This window comes from Phyllostomus discolor, chromosome 6 (assembly GCF_004126475.2).
Source record: "Phyllostomus discolor isolate MPI-MPIP mPhyDis1 chromosome 6, mPhyDis1.pri.v3, whole genome shotgun sequence".
Classification (NCBI taxonomy): domain Eukaryota; kingdom Metazoa; phylum Chordata; class Mammalia; order Chiroptera; family Phyllostomidae; genus Phyllostomus; species Phyllostomus discolor.
Window position 1 is genome coordinate 119,791,286 of NC_040908.2, and position 19,587 is coordinate 119,810,872.

The window sequence follows — 19,587 nt, forward strand, 5'->3', positions numbered from 1 at the left end:
CCTCCCCACCTCCTTCCTGTTCCCACTCCCCAACCCTTGTTATTGTCCATGTGTCCTTTATACTTGTTCCTGCAAACCCTTCCCCTTTTCTCCTGAAATTCCCTCCCCTCTGGTCACTGTCAGCCTGTTCTCAATTTCAGTGTCTTTGGTTATATTTTGCTTGTTTTGTTGACTAGGTTCCTGTTAAAGGTGAGATCATATGGTATTTGTCTTTCACTGACTGGCTTACTTCGCTTACCATAATGCTTTCCAGTTCCATCCATGCTGTTCTCAAATGGTAGGAGCTCCTTCTTTCTTTCTGCAAAGGATTATTGTTTTCTGAAAGTAAAAGTCCTTATGAAAAGCAAAAAGCTGCCTCAAATCTAGAAGAAGTTGGGTATAAACTAGATAGAAGTATTGTGATGACTATGAACTCAGTTTCCTTTACAACAAAACCAGTCGTCACCAGAATTTATGCTCTTTATTCACTTCCTTGTTTCAGAGTCATGGCAGGTTTTAGTCTTTACAGGTAAAGACAGTGTTTGCGGCACCCGGTGTCACAGAACCAAGCCATGCACAGAACATGCTGAGTAAGCACCAGCATCTCCCCCAGAGTCCTGGAGGAGGGGCAGTTACAGAAAATCCAACTAGACAAGGGGAATTCCAGTGAACTGAGAACCCCAAATCAAAGCTTCACTTTGGGCTTGGGCTGTGATCCTGGGTGTACCCTGGCAGGACCAAACTCAAGCCAGAGAAAAGCTCACCCCCAGGAAACACGGCACCTGACCTGGAAGCAGGTCAGCACAGAGAAGACTCAGGGTGAGCGTGCAGCAGGCTCAGAGTGCTCCTCCCCAAGAGGGAACTCACCCTGGCATTCTCAATTAGCTCCAGAAGGCCAAGGGTCTCCTTAAGTCAGCATAACTTCACTGCTCTGTCCTGAGCCAGGCCCTGCACTGGGTGCAGAGGACGAAGGGAGGACTCGGAGTCCTTGTCTTCAGGGAATTCAAAGTAGGAGAGAAAAAGCATTTATTTGTAAAGTCATTGTGATCTGATGTGAAAGGATACATGAGGAGTCAGACTTGGCCCTCACACAGTTCACTGCCCAGCAGAGGCCTAGAGGGCACAGCACACAGGCGACAGTGACACAAGGCAGCCTGTGGTAAGGACCAGAGAGGCTCTGACTGCGCACTGTGGCAACACAGGGAAGGATGACCCGGCGTCTACTGAATAATGCGGTGCGGAAAACTCGGTCTACTGAAGACGACTGAGCAACTTAATCTGGCTCAGAGTGGCCTCTGTGGGTCCCTACCCAACAGGAAGGCTACCTATGGCTCCAGTTACAGGATACCCTGTACATATCTGAGGGGAGACTGGTGACCGGGAAAAATAGATCCAAATCACAAAGGCCTGAGGTAGATATTACGGCCCTAGGAGTTAGAGCAGGACCAGCAGGTTGAGTAGATGGGAGGCTGGTCTGGGTGCACACCCGCAGCAGGCCACTACCTGTGCTTTCTTGTACTTCCAGTGGTGGGCCACGTGTGTTAGATGGATCCACTAAGGGTCCACCGACAGGGCAGAGCATCTAGGAGCAAAGGACCACAGCCTATAGACCTTTCTTTATGCCTCTAGAACAGGGGTGTCAAATTCATTTTCACCAGGGGCCATATCAGCCTCGCGGTTGCCTTCAAAGGGCTGAATGTAACTTTAGGACTGTATAAGTGTAACTACTCCCTAATAGTGAAGCTACAGCTCAGCGTTGCCGCCAGGTAGAAACAAGGTGCCAGGCCGAATAAAACAAGTTAGAGGGCTGGATTCGGCCCATGGGCCTTGTGTTTGCTACCTGTGCTCTAGAATATAGGCCTTCAGCCTACTTTCTTTCACAGCCACCATCACCTGCCCTATCTTTTCCATTCTATCAACCTGGAAGTGGCTGAAACAGGCTTAGTTAGGATACCAGTATCCTGTTATAGGTCCTCAGGCCCTGAAGGTCTTGGGTAGTTGGCACACACAGAATTGGAGTGCCACGGCTGTTTTTGTGGGTCACCTGGAGCATGAACAAGTTGAGCCAGCTTCAAGTTGCAGGGTTGGGTAGGAACTTCTCTGCTGCCTCACCTGCTGCCCTGAGCAGGGCTCCTTCTGTTCCCACACGTTTTGGGGAATAGCTCCAGCCTGGTATCATTCGTTCCTCACAGCAACCACCACCTACACCACCTGTCCAGCCGAGGCCTCATGTCTGTACTACTTTCTCTCTTCCTAAAGGTGCCAGGACGTCTGCCTGCTGTTCTTTTTCTTCAAAGCTGCCATCGCTCACTCAGTCCCTCTCTCTCATCCTCATTCGGGATTAAGCCTGTCCCCAACCCTCTTTTCTGGCTATTCCTGATATGTGCACGTAGGCCCTTTACCTATTAAGGGAATTTATTGCCTATTCAGAGAGTTTCTCACTATGAGAAACAAACCCGAGGCAAAGGGGAAGGAGGATGAAGAGGGCAACTGAGGGGTAGTTGAGACGTCCTGTGAGTATTATACTAACCATCTGTGGTCCACGTGGGCATGCCACTGAAGTCCCTTCCTCAATGCCCTTCTTGGCTGGTCCCAAAGAAATCCTGAGTCTCATTCTCTCCACCCTTTAGCCTGATGGCAGAGCTCAGCCATCCATCCTCACCATCCCTATCTGTTCAGAATATAGTGCTCAGGAACATTTTGCTGAACAAGAAGTTTCTACTACCCAGGAGGGGGATGCCCTTTCAACCCTCTTCCCTGCACCACCACTCTGCCCACCCCCAAGTCCCTACCTTCCTCCACTTGCCAACTTGATAGAGGTCTTCTTTGACAATGGGCTTCATATTAAGAAGTAGAGATAAGTAATCATTATTTCACCCAACAAGTGAAGGCCCTACATGCCATGATCAATGTAAATACCCTTTAACTGGCAATGAAGAGCCACAAATTGTTTTCAACCAGGGACTGGCAACAGAAAGCACCTTACATTATGCAAATATTTCTTACATGGGCACTCAAGAAATATTTACATAAATGTATATATAAGTGAATGAATGATTACAATAACTTCTGGGAAGATGACAGCAAATGTATGAAAGGCCACACTAAGACATGGGCTTAAGCCACATGCTAAAGTGAGTGAAGCTAACCCCCACTTCCCACCTGTAGGGCTCTTCCCCCACCTGACAGGTGCATCCTAGGCTGTGCTCTACCACTGGGGGGTCTCACTGGCTAGTGTCACATATTCAGGGTGGGGCAGAGCAAGTTTATTATTGTATTATTTCCCATACGAACAAGTGCACACCTGTTTTCCCTCCACTTTGTATTTAGCTGATATACCAGCTTAAGGGAGACAAAAAAAGAAATCTCATGATAGAACCTCTCTCACAGTAAGAAGACTACAGGGGAAACAATCTAAAGTAAGAGCAACTGATCTGGTATCATCCACGAGATCCACTACTGGCAAAGTTCAGCCTCACAACTACTAGACAAATGCCATCCCCACTTCACAAATGGTGATTTCAACAGGTCCAAACAAACAGACTAGATTCAGCGGTTTGGGGGTGTCCACCAACCTTCCTAAGTTTGGAGACTTTCTCCGCTGGCCAATGAAGTGCTGGGCCAGGACAGTATTCTAAGAAAAACCAACTCAGGGGAAACCCAGCAGCCTAGACAAGCGCTGGGGCAGACTCCAGGCACAACAAAGATGCAACGAGGACAATGAGCTACCATCACACCAACTGAGTGCCAACATCTACAAACTATCCTACCCGCTGCATTTATTTTTTTAATTTTCTCCCTCTTCTGGCCTCATAAACTGTGAGCTCCTTAAGAGCAGAGACTGTGGGAGGTTTTGCCAGTGCTTTAAAGCCCTAAGCCATGTCTTTTTCCCATCAGGAGCCATCTTAATACATGAACTTCAGGTTCATCTTTCACAGGAGTACGGCCATCATTTCCTCCCTAGGAAATAACACCTTCTGGATGAGGAACAGCAGGGTGAGCAGAGCTGCAAAGCTGAAGGAGGCAGGTGAGGTTATCATTCTGCTGTTTTGCCCAGTTCCTCTAGGACAGCCTACAGAGCTCTGAGCACGATTAGAAGGGTGTGGGTGTTTGTTATTAAAAACTGAACAAACAGTCCACACCTTTCTTTATGGCATGGTACCTGCTTGTCACCTCACAGCTGGATTTGAAAGATGAGAAGACCTGTGATTTCCACTTTGAGATCAGAGTCCAATATGCAGCCAGGACTTGCTGATCACGGAGTAAGCAGGCACTCTGCCTTCCCCAGGGATAGGAGGGAGAGAAATCACATAACAAATCACCTCATTTTACAGATGAAGCCCTGAGGCCCGAAGAGTTCAAGGTCCCAGAACCAGCCAGTGGCAGGCCCAGGATCATATCACGGTCTCCTAATTCACATAATTCAGTGCTATTTCTACTGCAGTAGCTATGGCAAATTTTTCATTTTCCTCTTTGGAGAGGTAAAAAAAGGTAGAGAGCAGAATGTTAAGTTTTGGGATTCCCTGTAGCTTCAGTAACCTCTGCTGTCCTGGCCTCCATCACCCTGGCTGTGGCTGCCTTCTACTGGTTTCCCTTCTGTGGAAAGCTGGATCCTAAGCCAATTAGTTTTGAACTGGTTCGGCGTTCCTACCAGGGCTGGTGCAGTCACCTTGCACATGGCTTAGGATCTCTCGGTCTGTAAACAGGCGGAAGGCAATCTTCTCACACTCCCACTTGGCCCCACACTCAAATAAACATGCGAACAAGCCATCCCCCACAGCAGCCAAATCGGAGTAGCCACAGGGCCCATGGTGCAAGATCCACGGTCGAGACCAGCAGGCAGCCTCCAAGGGGGTCCGGTTGAGGTAGACGCCGAGGTTAACCCTCCGTTTTGTACTGGTTGGGTGTGAGTACAAGAGCCATGATTCTGACAGCATTCTAGCTTCCTGTTCTGGCCTCAGAGAACTGTCCAGCAGAGGGCTCTGAACAGTAGGGGCATCTTTGCCAGTAGGGTCCTGGCACCCACATGGGCTCTCCAGGGGCCGGAAACTCACCACACTGCCTTGGCAGCCATGCGGGGGCTCACAGAGCTGGTGGCTCAGGGCCGGCCTATGAAAGCATTCACCGTGGTCAGTGCTAAGAGCCTCTGCTCGGCACCTGTTTGGTGTCCGGGCACTGCAATACAGCACAGGGTGGCCAGCCTTCCCGGTCACCTCTGCCACTTCACACTCCACTGTCACCATGGGCTTAATGAACCTGCCATGGTGCCATGTGGCCCCTAGGTCATCACTGTAGATCATCAGGGAATGGGGTCTGGTTTTACATGGTAGCAGGAAACAAAAGAACCAGTAAGGGATGTAGTAGGCGTATGCAGGGATGATCAGCCTCCCCGACCGCAGCTGGATGCCGTGGCCTGGGCCCACAGCAAACGTGGCCCAACGCTTCACTTCTGGGCCAATGACCTCCTCCGTCAGGTCCCTCACGTCGCTCCATGAATAGCCAGAATCCCGACTGCAGATGAAGCAGAGGCGAGCAGCATTCCTGCCTGACACAATCTGCTGACGCTCAGTGACATGGCCCCGCACACAAATGAAGAACAGGTACACACAGCCACTCTTCTGCTCCCACACGGGACAGGGGTTCATGGTCCGATGCCCAGGCAACGTGGCTTCCATCAGTGGCGTGAGTGGTCCCCACTACACAGGAGTAAGGGAGAGAGGGAGGAGTGAGAGACTAATAGGAAGACATAAGGCTCATTAAAAGCATTAGAACTTTTCAGAGAAAAGAAATAAATGGTATTGAAATCTGTAAAAATGTGAAGGCCCAAGTATTCACTGAATTCTCATGCTGTCCCCCTCAATCTGAAACATTCTTCCTCACTTTTTCTAGATGCCCAATTCACCCCCCAAAATCCAACTCAAAGTCGCCTCCTTTAGGAAGCCCTCCATGACATTCTCTCCCCTCCTCTACCAAAGGCTTCCTCTTTGTCCATACAGAGGGGTTGTAGCAATTATCATATAATATTATACTTTTTATTGTGACTAGCTCCCTCCCTAAACTATGAATCTTTTGAGTGCAGAAACCAAATTATTCTAATTTTGTATCTCCAGTGCTCAGTACATGAGAGGAGCTACATACTATTTTTAAAAGGAAGGTCCCCTCCAAAAAAAATAGGAAGGAAAGAAAGAAAAGGAATTAACACAGAGCAAGGCAGACAGACATGGGTATTTTAGGCATATAAAGGGAAATTTAAGGCAAAGATTTTTTTATCTTTCCTTCCTCTACTACCCTGGGAAGGCAATGTATAGCAGTGTCATTAAAAATTCAAGCATGGAATCAGAGATACCCAATTCAAACCCTGGTTTCATCACTTATTGTGTGACCTTGGACAAGTTATTTAATCTTCTGTTACTTCGGTTTCTTCCCCAGTGAAGTGGAGGATGTAATAACACACTCAGAGAGGAGCTGTGGTGAGGGTAAACCGAGACAGCGCCTAACCAGACATATCACAAACAAAAAGAGGCCTAATCTCATTGGTATATTTTAAAAACAACATTGGCCTGGTATTTCAAGTCTCTTTTCCTCTCAAAGTATCTCTAAAAGAGGTAACTGAAAGGCTGAGCAGCTGAGCAATTCCTGACAGACACAGGGGCTGGGTGGACAAAACAAACGGAAGCCCTGGTAAACACCGCTGTGCTCGCAGCTGGAAGCTCAAAGGGCTGAATCCCAGGAGTAAGGGTGACATGGAGGTCAACCTGCCCTCACAACCACCGCTCTAGAAAACTGGCTGGCATTATCGACGGCAGCAGGACATCCACGTATCCTAGAATCTGGTCATTCCATTCCTAGATAGAAACCCACCAAAAGTAAATGCACTAGTACTGAAAATACAGAGGAGAATACTCAGTGCAGTGTAATCGCTAACCCAAATACGCAACAACAGTAGAATGGGTCAATTAATTGTCACATAGTCATACAATAGAATACTTTGTAACAATGAAAATGAACATATCACAGCTGTACACCTAATTTGGGTAAACCTCAAGAATATAATATTGAACAAAGGAAGCCAAACATAAAGGATACACAGAGTACATGACTATCTAACTGCTATGCTGTATGCCTGAAATACAAAATAATATTGAATGTAAACTGTAATTAAAAATAAAATAAAAAAATACAGAGATTAAAAACAAACAAAACTAAATTCAAGGGCTAAAAATGAGAATAGTAATTACCTCTGGGAAAGAGAGGGGAGATATATGAGAAGCTTCTAAGTGCTGGCAATGTTCTATTTTTGAGTTGAGTGGTGAATTCATAAGTGTTGGCTCTGTCGATTCAGAATTGACATTTGTTTGGTGGATTTGACATTTATGTTCTGTCTTATGTTTTCTGTACATGTGTTATCGCTTCACATTAAAATTTTTTAAAGGGACTACCAAGGACACATGCTTGCGTTTCTTTGTTTCGGTGTGAAGCAGCGCTGGAAGGACACACAAGGGACCACCAGCTGCGAGAGGAGATACAAGACTGGGAATGGGGTGCACACCTTTTTACACTGTTTTTATTTCTCAGCCATGTAAATGTGTTAACTAGGCAAAACAAAAAAAGTTTTAGAATTTTAATTCTTATGTGAATGGGCAAAAACTACTGTTAAGCAACATTCAGATCACAGATTCTCCAAATCATAAGGACTTAGTGCTAGCTCCCACCTTATAGAAGATTCTAAGTTTTCTGCTTGAAGATCAGTCTGTCCTTGAACTAGTCTAAGGACAGGGACCTCACTATCTCTAGAGCAGCCGATTCTATAGCAGAGTGCCTTGTGTGCTATAAACACTTCAAACGTATGTGCCAGAGTCAACATAATTATTGGATAGAAGTCCGCCTTTCCCCACGAAGCTCTCCTAGATTGCTAACTAACTGAAGGCTGTTTCCTAAATCCTCCCAAATGGCACTGTTACTCTCTGGAAACTGTCATTGCATAAGAAGTGCACTTCACTGTCTGACTGCATTTTAAACCCCCAGAGGTAGGACCTAAGTTCTCTGTGCCTCTCAGGTAATCAAGGCCAGAAGGCCAGCAGTGGGTGGGGTGGCCAGACCTGCCGCCAGGCCTGCCTTGAGGAGAGGAAAAGCACCCACAGAGCAGACTCCAGGGCCTCACAGACACCATTAGAGAGAGGAGATAGAGCACTGTGGATGTCGGAGAAGGAAAAGACCATTTCTGGATGTGGAGAATCCAGGGAGAAACCTTTGATTCCGCTCACCTTCAACCCACTCACTTCAAGAATCAGCTTAAATGGTGTGGCCCACACAGTAGCTTCTCTGATCCTCGAATGCCTTTGAACTCCTTCTTCTAAAGAAACAGCCCACTCTGAGGGGATGAACCTGCCTTGTGACACTCCGTGGATTCTGTATGGGAGATTCGGACAATTACCTCTGTGCACAGCTCTACTTTCTCTCTCTGATTCTGCTGTGCAATTTCTTTGCAAAGAGAGGCCAGAATCTGCCAACTTTTTTATTACCTCCCTCCACACATCCCCCTTGACTTAATGCCTGATACACAGTAGGTGCTCAATAAATGTCTGTTGAAGGAAAGAGAAAGGAAGAAGGAAGACAAGAATGGAAGAGAGAGGGAAGAAGAAAGAAGGGAAAGAGGGAGGGAAGAATGAAAGGAAGAGTAAACAGAAGGATTATAGAAATGCTCTCAGGTAGAAACAATATTCTATAAACAATGTCCAGAGGCTCCTCTCCCTCACAAGTGCCAAGAAGAGGCCTAGAGAGCAGATTTAATTTCCTACTGTCACTCGGGGGATAGAGCCCTTGTCTCCTCAGCACCCTGTGTGGAAACCAACACTTTATGGGTAGCACTGAATGGGTGAGCGTTTCCAATGAGAAGTAACTCATCTGCTACAAACTCATTTGGATGATTACAAGTGCTCGGTTTAGGAACCTTGAGCAGGATCCAGTTTAAGACATACAAAATCCATCAGCACTGCTACTGCCTTTAGGAATAGGAGTGGGGGAGATTACTGGGCATGTTAGTTAGGGAAATCAAGCTCAGCCATCCTTAGTAGCTGAAAGAAGACAATGACTTGGACCTGCTATGTCTAAAATAAAGTTTACATGAAGCTATAAGAAATAGTAAACTAAAGATGAAAGCATTAGAATCCAAATAATCTCAACCAGTTACAGCAATGCAACATAAACAAGCTGAGGCTTGACAGAGATAAAACAAGTCTTGGGCTTAAAAATCAGGATGGAGAAACATGATTAAAGAATAACAAATGCAGCTCTGGCAAATGTAGCTCAGTTGGTTGGGTACTGCCCTGCAAACCAAAAGGTTGCTGGTTCAATGCCTGGTCAGGGCACATGCCTGGGCTGCGGGTTCAGTCCCCAGTTGGGACGCAGTCAAGAGGCAACTGATCAATGTTTCTCCCTCACTCACATCAATGTGTCTCTCCCTTTTTCTCCCTTCCTTCCCCTCTCTCTAGAACCGATAAATGGTGGAGGGAAAAAAGAATAACAAATGCAATAGCCAACAAATGTATAAAAAATACTCAGTGCTGTTAATAATGAGGGAAGTTTTTGATATCACCTCTTATCCATTAGGATGACCACTGTCAGAAAACACAGAAGAAGTGTTGGCAAGGGCACAGAGAAACTGAAACACTTGTTTGATGGGATAATAAACAAGTGGGTACACTCTGACGAGTACATTTGCTGTGGAAAACACTATGGAGGCTTCTCAAGAAATTAAAAACAGAATCGCCACATGCCCAGCAATTCCACGTCTAGGTATATAGCCAAAAAACTGAAAGCATTGTCTCAAAGAGACAGTGAGACATTTTCACACCACGTTCATAGAGCATTAGTCACAAGAGCCAAAAGGTGCAGCCCAAGTCTCCATCAACAGAAGAACGGAAAAACCAGTATGTGAATGAACACACAGTGGAATATTATTCACCCTTTAAAAAGAAGAAAATCCTGCCATACGCTACAACATGAACCTTGAGGATATTATTGTAAATCAGCAATTTTCAACCTTTTTCATCTCATGGCACACACAAGCTAATTACTAAAGTTCTGCGGCATACCACAAAATATATTTTTTGCCGAACTAACAAATAAGTATAATTCTGATTCACTCACACTGGACAGTTATTGTTGTGTTGGCTATTATCATTTTTTTTATTTGACAATCTAAGGGAAAAGAGGCCAGTGCCCCTGAACAAACAGCCAGGTACTGCATGTTTTAAAAAGCGTTGTGTCACACCATTGAAAATTGCTGTTCTAAATGAAATAAGCAGATCACAAAAAGACAAACACTGCATGATTCTACTGAGATACCTAAAGTAATCAATCTCATAGAAACAAAGTGGAACAGTGGTTTCTACAGATCAAGGAAGGGGGAAATGAGCCGTTCAATGTGTATAGAACCGCAGTCATGCACAATGACAAAGTTCTAAAAAGATCTGTTGTACAACAATGTGTATACAGTTAACAATACCATAATGTGCACTCAAAATAATTAGGATGGAAAATTTCATTAGATGTATTTTACCACCAAAGGTTTTTTAAAAAAGAACAACAAATGTGAAAAAGACTTGGAGGTTTTAGCTGACTATCGACTTAATATTAATCAACGGCATTATGCAAGATCAAACAAGTAAATGCTACTTTCCCTTGGGAAGCGTGAAAACGATACAAGGTAGGAGAGCTGCCTCACTGCTGGGGTGGCTCTATCCTTGGGGTTCAAGTTCAATTTTGAGCACCATTCTTTGAAAAAGGACACTAACATCCCATACCAGATCCCAAGGAGGATTACTCCAGTTTTCAAGGGCCTGGAAACCTAATCCAGACTATGGCCAAGAAAGAAAGACACTAAAAGAACTACAGTTGTTGAGTCCCCAGAAACAGAGGACTTGGAGGGCATGAACACCACTCACAGGTACGTGGAAGAGATGTCTCAGCAGAAGGGACTTTACACATATAGACTCACTACCCCAGAAGGCAGAACAAACCAACAGGTAATTATAGAGTACACATCATCTCATCCCTCCAAAAAAGGTGCCACAGGATTTGAGGAGCTGTGTAAGCAGACCCTTTATAGAAGATGACTAAAGTTGAGCTCCTACTATGTATTATAATTGCTATTATTACATTTTGCAGATGATGAAACAGAACAGAGGCAAGTATCCAAGGTCACACAGCCAATAAACGGTTAGGTCTTCCCTGACTTCAAAGCCAGGCTCTTAACCACTGAGCTATTAGTAGCTACCAATGGAGTACAGAAGACTTCTATGCTGGCAAATAAGTTGGACTAATGATTCTTCTAATTTCAAGATTCTATAATTGAGTAAATCAGAGATAAAAGCAAATAAAGCATGAGGTAGGAAGAAGAGCAGCAGCAGGAAGAAGACTGTTGTTATCCCACAACCCCAACCCCTCATCTGCTAGCCGTGGCCTTGAACAAGCTACCTCCCAGAGCACCAGGATCTCTCATCAGCAACCCTGGGCTAACCTGTTTACTTTCCCGGGTGACTTATGAAGATAAGAGAATGTAAATGAAAAGGACACATGAATCACGGAGGCTTCTGGAATCAGAGACCAAGTCTGAAGCCTGCTTCTACTTTATCATAGCTCTGTGACCTTGAGCAAGTGGCAAACTCTCTGAGCCTCAGCTTTCTCATCTGTAAAATGTGACTGACAATTCCTATGTGTCAGAGAGGCGAGAAGATCTGTATGCCCCTGGCACACGGTAAGTACTCAGTAAGTGAGAGGCAACGCTGTTACTGTTTCTCCCCCTCAACTCCCACATAGGGCTCTTCCTGCACTGATGGGAAAAGGCGCAGACTCTAAGTGCTCTGAGCAAATGTAGAGAGAAACTGAGGCCCAGGCCCAGATCTGGGGTGAGGAGTCACCTGTACCGAGTGCCCAGTCCTCAACCCTCGCCTCAGCACCAGGTGGAGAGCATCCTCATCCCTGCTTGTAGAGCGCTTCTCTGCAAAGGCCAGGAAGGTGTGGGTGGGGGGTACGTAGAGCAGGGCTGGGATCCGGTAGGTGATCCCTCTCTTCTCTTCCTGCTGGAACACAGGGGTGTTGAAGGAGCAGGACGTCACCTCTTCCATGACCTCTGCAAGGATAGGAGGCAGCTAAATGTGTATCCATATCCAAACGCTGGCCTGTATACAAGTTCTGTTCTATTACTCCATTTCTGGAGATCACCAAGAGGCAGAGATGTACTTAAATGTTTACCTTTATTTAATAGGAAAATAACACCATGGTGTCAACAGCACAAAGCCAGCAACATGCATTTTTATTTAACAAATCTATCCTCCAGGCTGTGTGAATCCTATGCAGCCTGTGTCAAGCAGGTTTCTCCAGAGGTTCTGCATATGATTCTGCCAATCATCCAGAGGTACTGCCAGCCCAGAAACCTTCTAATGTCAATTTTGTCACTTGGAGGCCATTCAGGTGACACAAATATAAACCCAAATCCATACAAGGGAATGCCTGTGTTTAAGAACTCTCTGAGGAAACTTTTCCCCTCTACTCAAGCCTAGGATAAAAGGCAATCTTCTTTGCCATCTCTGTGTCTGTAGCAACACATTTTTTCCTAGTCCACCCCACCAGAAGATGCAGGGATCTCAGTTCCAACCAGAGCCTCTGATCCATGCAAGCCCATAGTTTCATGCACTGTAACAGCAGGTCTATTAAAGCCCAAGCTTCTAGGTAAGTAAGACCAGCAAACATCCAGGGCAGCTGAGGTCAGGTTAAGGGGCTAACTGTAACTTCTCTGGTTTTCAGGTTACTCTTGGTTTTTAGGCCCCTAGGGAATTCTCTTACTTTCTTGCAAATTCAGCTTACAGGGCTTTGTTATATTTTATATACCATTTTATAGGTTAGATAGCCAGCCATAATCCTGAAAATGGAAGTCTCTATGAACATTTCTCAAAGGAAATCAGGTGTTCTACTTCCTGGAGGCCCAAAAGGAAACAGAGCTAGCCAGCCAGAACCAGGCTTAAAATTCCTTTTTTTTTTTTTTAAATCTCTCTCACCTGTCATCCAAACCCTATCTTACAAATCATTTGTAAAAATTATCAGGCTGTAAGAACGAGGCCCATAAGATCATAATCATTTATTTAATCAATATTTCTGGGTGCCTTCCAAGTCAGACCATAAGGCAGGTGCTCAGGAGACAGAAATCAGAGGCCCCTGCCCTCACAAAACCCACATCCTAGGGAGGGAAACAGACACAGACACGGACAATTACAACACAGGTAATAAGTGCAACTTGAGAGGTAAACCATGAGAGTATGCGGGGAAACAGAAACGGGCAGCTGTCCAGCTGAAGGCAGCAGAGGATTTGGGAGAGGAGACAAACAAGCCAAGGGCGCTCCTGTCTTACCTTTCCTGATTCTCTGGGTCTGGAATACCCTTTCAGGCAGCCACAGACCTCACTTCCTCATCTCCTTCTACTCTGTTCAATCATCCAATCAGCGAGGCCGTCTCTGATGACGCCCCTGAGCTCCTGATCCCCTTTCCCTGCTCCCTTCTCCAGGCCACTTACCCATACATTATACTTGTTAAATATATACTACAAAACAGACACCCCATAAAGGGCAGGCATATGTCTGTGCTATTCTGTTACACCTCTACACCTAGAACCATGCTTGGTAACTGATAGGCATTTGACTAATACTGGATGAATGGGTGAACTGGATCTTAAAGGATGAGCAGTGGGTAAGCCAACTGAAGGGTAAAAAACATAAGGAGAGAGTGGATGTGAAAAGCCTGTAGGTGACAGAAAATACAATGAGCTGTGGGGATCCTCAGTAGTCCAGTATGACTGTCCTGGTCAGAAGCTGTGAACACACATGGGCCTGAAAGGGGTCAGCAGAGTCCAGATCCTGGGAGGCTTTGATACCTTATTAAGGTGTTTATCCCACAGACAGGGAGCCACTCAAGGGTTCCTGGCAGAGGAATGGCATGACCAAGGATGCATTTTAGACCAGTCTCTCGGGTGTAGCCTTGTGGGCGATGAACTGAAGGGGAAAGTTACACTGCCTGTGGCTGCATCCTCCCCGTGTCAATCAAGACCAACCTTCATCAAGGGCATATGGCTACCATTCAGTCGCTATTTCTAACTTAGAGAGAACCACGGCTCACTATCATGACGTGTGTTGGGGAGGTGGTCTCCTGAGTCCAGAAGAAAAGCCTCCCCTCACTCCCATCCTGGGTTTTCCATAGCAGAACTGAAAGGCAGGGGTGAACTGCCTTCACTGCACAAATACAGAGCATCACTCTCTCCCTAATTCAGGCTCTCCTGCCCAGGCAGATCAGACTTTCTTTTAAGTAAAAATCAGTCCCTGAGTCCAACTGGTATAAAGGTTAGGAACACAGGATTTGACCCAGGCCAGGACGACATGACTCTAGGCATGTTATTTAACTTCTCTGTGCTTCAGGATCTTCATATGTAAAAGTCAATAGAGTGGTTGAGAGAATTAAATGAAAAAGTTGAAGTGACTGTTACAGGGCCCATCCCATAGTCTGAGCTCAATATATGACAGTTACTGTTAGACTGTCAATCCCTGCATATTCTAGTTGTATTCCTTGAAATCTGTGGAGGAGGAGGAGGATTGTAATAACAATCATAATTACAACTTTCCTTCTTAAAAGCATTTAAATCCCTCTGCACCTCTGGGAGAAATTATATTTTAAACTCTTAAAAGCTAACACTTAGATTATGAGCTAATAATACCAATGTTATTAATCATTAGCCAACAAATGATTATTAGTTGACATTGAAATAAGACAAATAAAGCATAGGACAAGCATAAGTGGGAAGAAAGGACGAGGAACAAGGAAAGGGAGAGGAAGTAGAAAGAGCACCAAAGAACAACTTGTCACATGAGACCGGACTGGTGCCCCAGCTCTGTTACTTTATTGTGTGACTTTGTGCTACTCACTTGATCTCTCTAGGTCTTGGATTCCTTGCCAGTAAAGTGTGGATAACACTAATACCTACCTAAGATGAGCAGTACGAAGAACCACTGTAAAGTGCTTCATAAGCTTTAAAGCACCATAAATAAAAGTCTTTATTGTAAATTTTGATGTCTTCACTAAAAATTTTGATATCTTCCCAATTTCACTCATGGCTTTGCTATCACTGCAACAATTACAGTCATAATGAAAACCATCATTAGTTTTCATCATGATTATGCTGATCATGTTGATGACAGTGTTAACACAGATGGCGACTCTGGCACTGACATCCAAGCTATTTCACACAAACCATACGCTGGGAACTAGGGATAGAGAAGAATCTGATACAGTTCTGCTTTAGAGTTGTTCATTTTAGCAGAGAACTCATATTACCGATTGCTGCTTCATATAATCACCTTTCAGTGAAGTCCTCCCTGCTCTCTTACTAGGAGAGAAGACAAATGTATGACAGCATGGACTTTGAAGTGTGACTTGACTTTTACACTTACTAGCAAATTGCTTTATTTCTGAGCCCATTTCCTCACTTATAATGGAGATAATACTACCTATTTCTCAGGCTATAAGAACAATGTAATTCCATAGATTCCCAGTGAACCCCAGAAGGAGACCTCCCAATCTCATTTATCCACTCCTAAACAACTAATGTTTAATGAGCACCCATCAGATGTCAGGCTTTTGGGATCTTGTAGACCAAGCCCTTCTCATGGTTACCACCCACGGCAAAACTGAGGCTCATGGAGATGAAAAAACTTATGTGAGGCCGTTTAGTGAGTCGGTGGCAAAAGCTGGATCAAGACCAAAGTCTCCTTTTAAGTTCTAGCTCAGGGGGTCTCTGCGGCCCACACACCTCTCTCTAGTAAGAAAGGTTTTCCAATCTCTGTTCCCTTTCATCTCTAAAATGGTAATTATCAGCTTTAAGTTTGGCTTCTGAGGAAGGAAAACAAAAATAGAACTAGCCAAAAATACTCTTCTGGCTACGTCCGAGATGCTAACCGACTGGGGTGGTTCTGACTCAGTAGTCTCTCAAAACTGTTATTTCGTAAGCCCAGATGATGCTGCCGAACTCGTCCCCACAGTCACACTGCCCCACTTTTGGGGGACAGACCCGCTCACCTGCGCAGGAAGGACCCCGGTTCCTCCGTCTCTCTCCAGGCAGAGCTGGGCGCGCAGGCAGGCTCTCAGCTCTTGGACAGCAACGCCTGGGAGAACGACCAAGGCCGGGAAGACCGAAGCAGGAGAAAGAGACTACAAACACGAAAGCCAACCACCAAAAGCGAAGAAAGCGGGAGACTCATTGAGAGGCAGTGAGGCAGACAGAAGCAGAACGCCGAGACGAGCCTGAGAGGAAGCGGGGGCCAGGACACGCGGAAGCCACAGCCCACAGGCCGCTGGGACCGACTGTTGGCTGAGGCTCGGAGCTGGCCCCGCCCCTTGCGTGCCTGCGCAGCAGAGGCCCCGCCCCTTCGCTGCCCTAGCCCCTAGGCGCAAAGTACCAACCCCTTCATCTCTGACCACCATCCCCTCCACCCGCCCAATTTCAGTTCAGAGCCTTGGCCTACCACAGCTCCCCAGGGCGGTGCAGATCCCTGGCTCCGCCCCCCCACCCTTCCATTTTCTCTCCCTCCATCCTCCCCTCAGCCCAGTATTTCCACGCTGTATTCGTTGCCAGTCTGTAGATAGGTTTGACCGCTTAAAACTTCCCTGGACAGCGTGAGTCAAGCGAAGGTTCCGGACCTCAGAAGGAACTGCACGAAAAGGTTCAGAGAGCCAGATAATTGGTCCACCCCTACTCAAAAATAAATAAATAAATAAATATTGTAATAATGTTATATATGTGTGTGTGCATGTATATATATTGCATAAAAATACTATTAGGTTATAACTCACTGAATAAAAGAAAACCTATGAGTCCAGATTTATATGAATTGAATAAAGTAGTAAATGGGGAAAAGGACAGCTCTTCCTGTAGACTTCCAATTCATAAGTGTAGCCTTACGTGCATACTGTTTGAATACAGTATGGTTTATGCTGAACCTGTTTTCCTTCTGGGAGTCTGGAAATTTGTTACATACTAGGCAGAGGGTGCCTGCATGACCGGCCCCCAATAAAAACTGTGGGTGCTGAGTTCTAAAAGGGTTCACTAGGCAGAAACATGATACACCTGCTGCATTTTCACTGCCGGGGGCAAGTGTGCTTAGTGTGTTCCCTCATGAGAGTGAGAGAACATAAGGAAGCCTGCACATGGATGTCTCCATGCTACACCTGTGTCTTTTCCTTTTATGATCTGATGTGTGTCTTCTTCACTACATTGCTATGATAAACCTTCACTTTGGGTATGGCTATATGCTGAGTCCTCTGGCACCTCCCAGAGAATCTCTAAACCCAGGGGTGGTCTTGGGGACCCTCAACCACCTACCATATAGAAAGTCTTAAAACATGTAAAATAATACCATAGGTTGTCAATGGACACACATGTATGAAGAAAATGTATAAGAATAATAACTACCAAATTCAGGGTAGTAGTTCTGGGAGTGCAGGAAGTAGAATATGATTAAGGATAACCAAGGGCCTTGGACTGTATTGGTAATTTTTTTAAAGGTGGTAGTGGGTTCATAGGTGTTCATTTATTAATTTTAATGTTTATTGTGTCTCAAATATTTCACGTTTTAAAATGAGCCTATACAAAGTCCTAGGGTTCTTCACCAAACTTCTCCAAATTCACAATCATCAACTCTGTGGATCACCAAATTAATTTTAGAAAAATATCTAAAGTTAATAACAAATCTCAATTCTTCTTTGACTGATGGTCCCCAGTCTTTTTATACCTGAGGCAATGAGGTTTAATAGCAATCTCTATATTTGGAAGTGAAGAGACATTGGCTCCAATCCTGACTGCCTACTTCCTAGCTGAGGGCCCTTGGCAAGTTATTTAATTTCTGTGCCTCAGATTTCATCTGACACATGGGCACACTTGACCCTACTCGTGATGTATTTCATGACTCAAATCAAACACATTTCACTTCCTATATGAGGACCTCCCAGTTCTCCATGCTAAAACAGTTATTCTGGCCTCCACTGCACTTTGCAGGTGGCTTTTTATGAATTTTCTGAGTGTGTCATTCTGATTAATCTGTCAGAATGGGGATCAAATCCATTCTAATGGTCTCATACAGCATTTAATTAAGGATACTGTCAACAGAACACAAAGAAACAGGATGAGACCAATCTGCAGAAATGACCTCAATCATACCCAAGGAAGGGCCTAGACCAAACCAGCTGGAAAAACAAACAACCACACACAAAACAAACAAGCAAGCAAACAACCACCATAAGTCATCAAGGTCTGCCTTACAAAGCCACATGGTATACCTGCCTTGGGGTACAGCAGGATGGATGCATTGGCTATTACAGACTCTATCTTGGCCCAAAAGGAAGTTGAGAATTCTATCATCCATAACCATACTGGCCAGTGAGGCTCACCTGAATGCATTCCAGCACTAAGATGGTATCATTGATGGCTTCTGCTAAAGTTGGGAACAAATTCCACATCAACATTTCTAAAAGAATTACCCTTAAGATAGGGATAAACTCCCACAGAGTGTGCATAAATGAGTCAGTCACCCCTCCAGGAAGCTGCCCTGTGGAACCATCTCCACAGTCATCCGATGGCTACACAATCTGCTGGTGACGCTTCCTTAAGCACCTGAAAACCATCCATCCCTATGGTGCAAGACATGTATGCAGGGAGGAAGGCAAGTTCATGCCTGGCTTCCACACAGGGATTGCCTGTGTCTACCCTGGGGACATATATAATGGGGGACCCCCAAAAAACTTGGTATTATCTTCTGGAGGGGGAGGAGGACTGGCAGTACAGGCTTTCCCTGCTAGGTGAGTGTTGTAGGAACCATCTGTATCAGTGTACCATTTGGCATTGTGAGAGGCTGCATTTCACTTCAGTGAACTTTTTTCTAAGACTCTTTTAACACGTTTGCCCATTTCATGATGGGTGATTTACAAGTGCACCTGCCCACACCATGCTGAGTGTTCAACAGTTTGATCAAAAAATGACATGACCCTCATACCCCACCCTCCCTATTCATCCAGTCTTGCCCTGAGACACTTTTTTGTTTCCCTGGATGAAAAGTGACCTCAAAGAGAAACGTTTCACTGATGTGGGAGAGGTGAAACAAAAAGTGACAGAGGCACTAAAAAGCATCAAAATCGACAAGCTCAACAACTATTTTGAACAGTGGAAAAAACTTCTCGATAGGTGTATTGTATCAATACAGTACATGGAGAGTACTTTAAAGGTGACTGAAATTTAAACATGTAAGAATACACAATTTTCTAAAAGTAAATTTCAGTTTTGGGTGGTCCCCCCTCATATGATGCTCATTTACAATTGTCGGAGCCCCCAAATGAGACTTACATCATTCAGGAGATACAGGTTGAGGGTGTCCCTAATGTTTTCTCATGGCCCCAGAGCTCCCGGTGCAGACAGAATAACTGAATTTTGGAAGACTGCCTGATAGCGATCAGTCTGACCCATTCCATACATTCACACTACCAGCCAGGTGGCACGTGGCTACCCCATAGGATGAC

The 19,587-nt window shown here is 45.2% G+C and overlaps 1 protein-coding gene across 1 annotated transcript; it reads right to left on the bottom strand.

Annotated features, from left to right (window-relative positions):
* Positions 1-2,015: 2,015 nt before the first annotated feature.
* NEU3 (neuraminidase 3) lies at positions 2,016-16,376 on the bottom strand. Its single transcript, XM_028515685.2, is given in 4 exon segments — positions 2,016-4,621; positions 4,623-5,675; positions 11,901-12,112; positions 16,099-16,376. Coding segments are annotated over 3 exon segments (1,371 nt in total). The 5' UTR covers positions 12,108-12,112; positions 16,099-16,376; the 3' UTR covers positions 2,016-4,510.
* Positions 16,377-19,587: the final 3,211 nt, after the last annotated feature.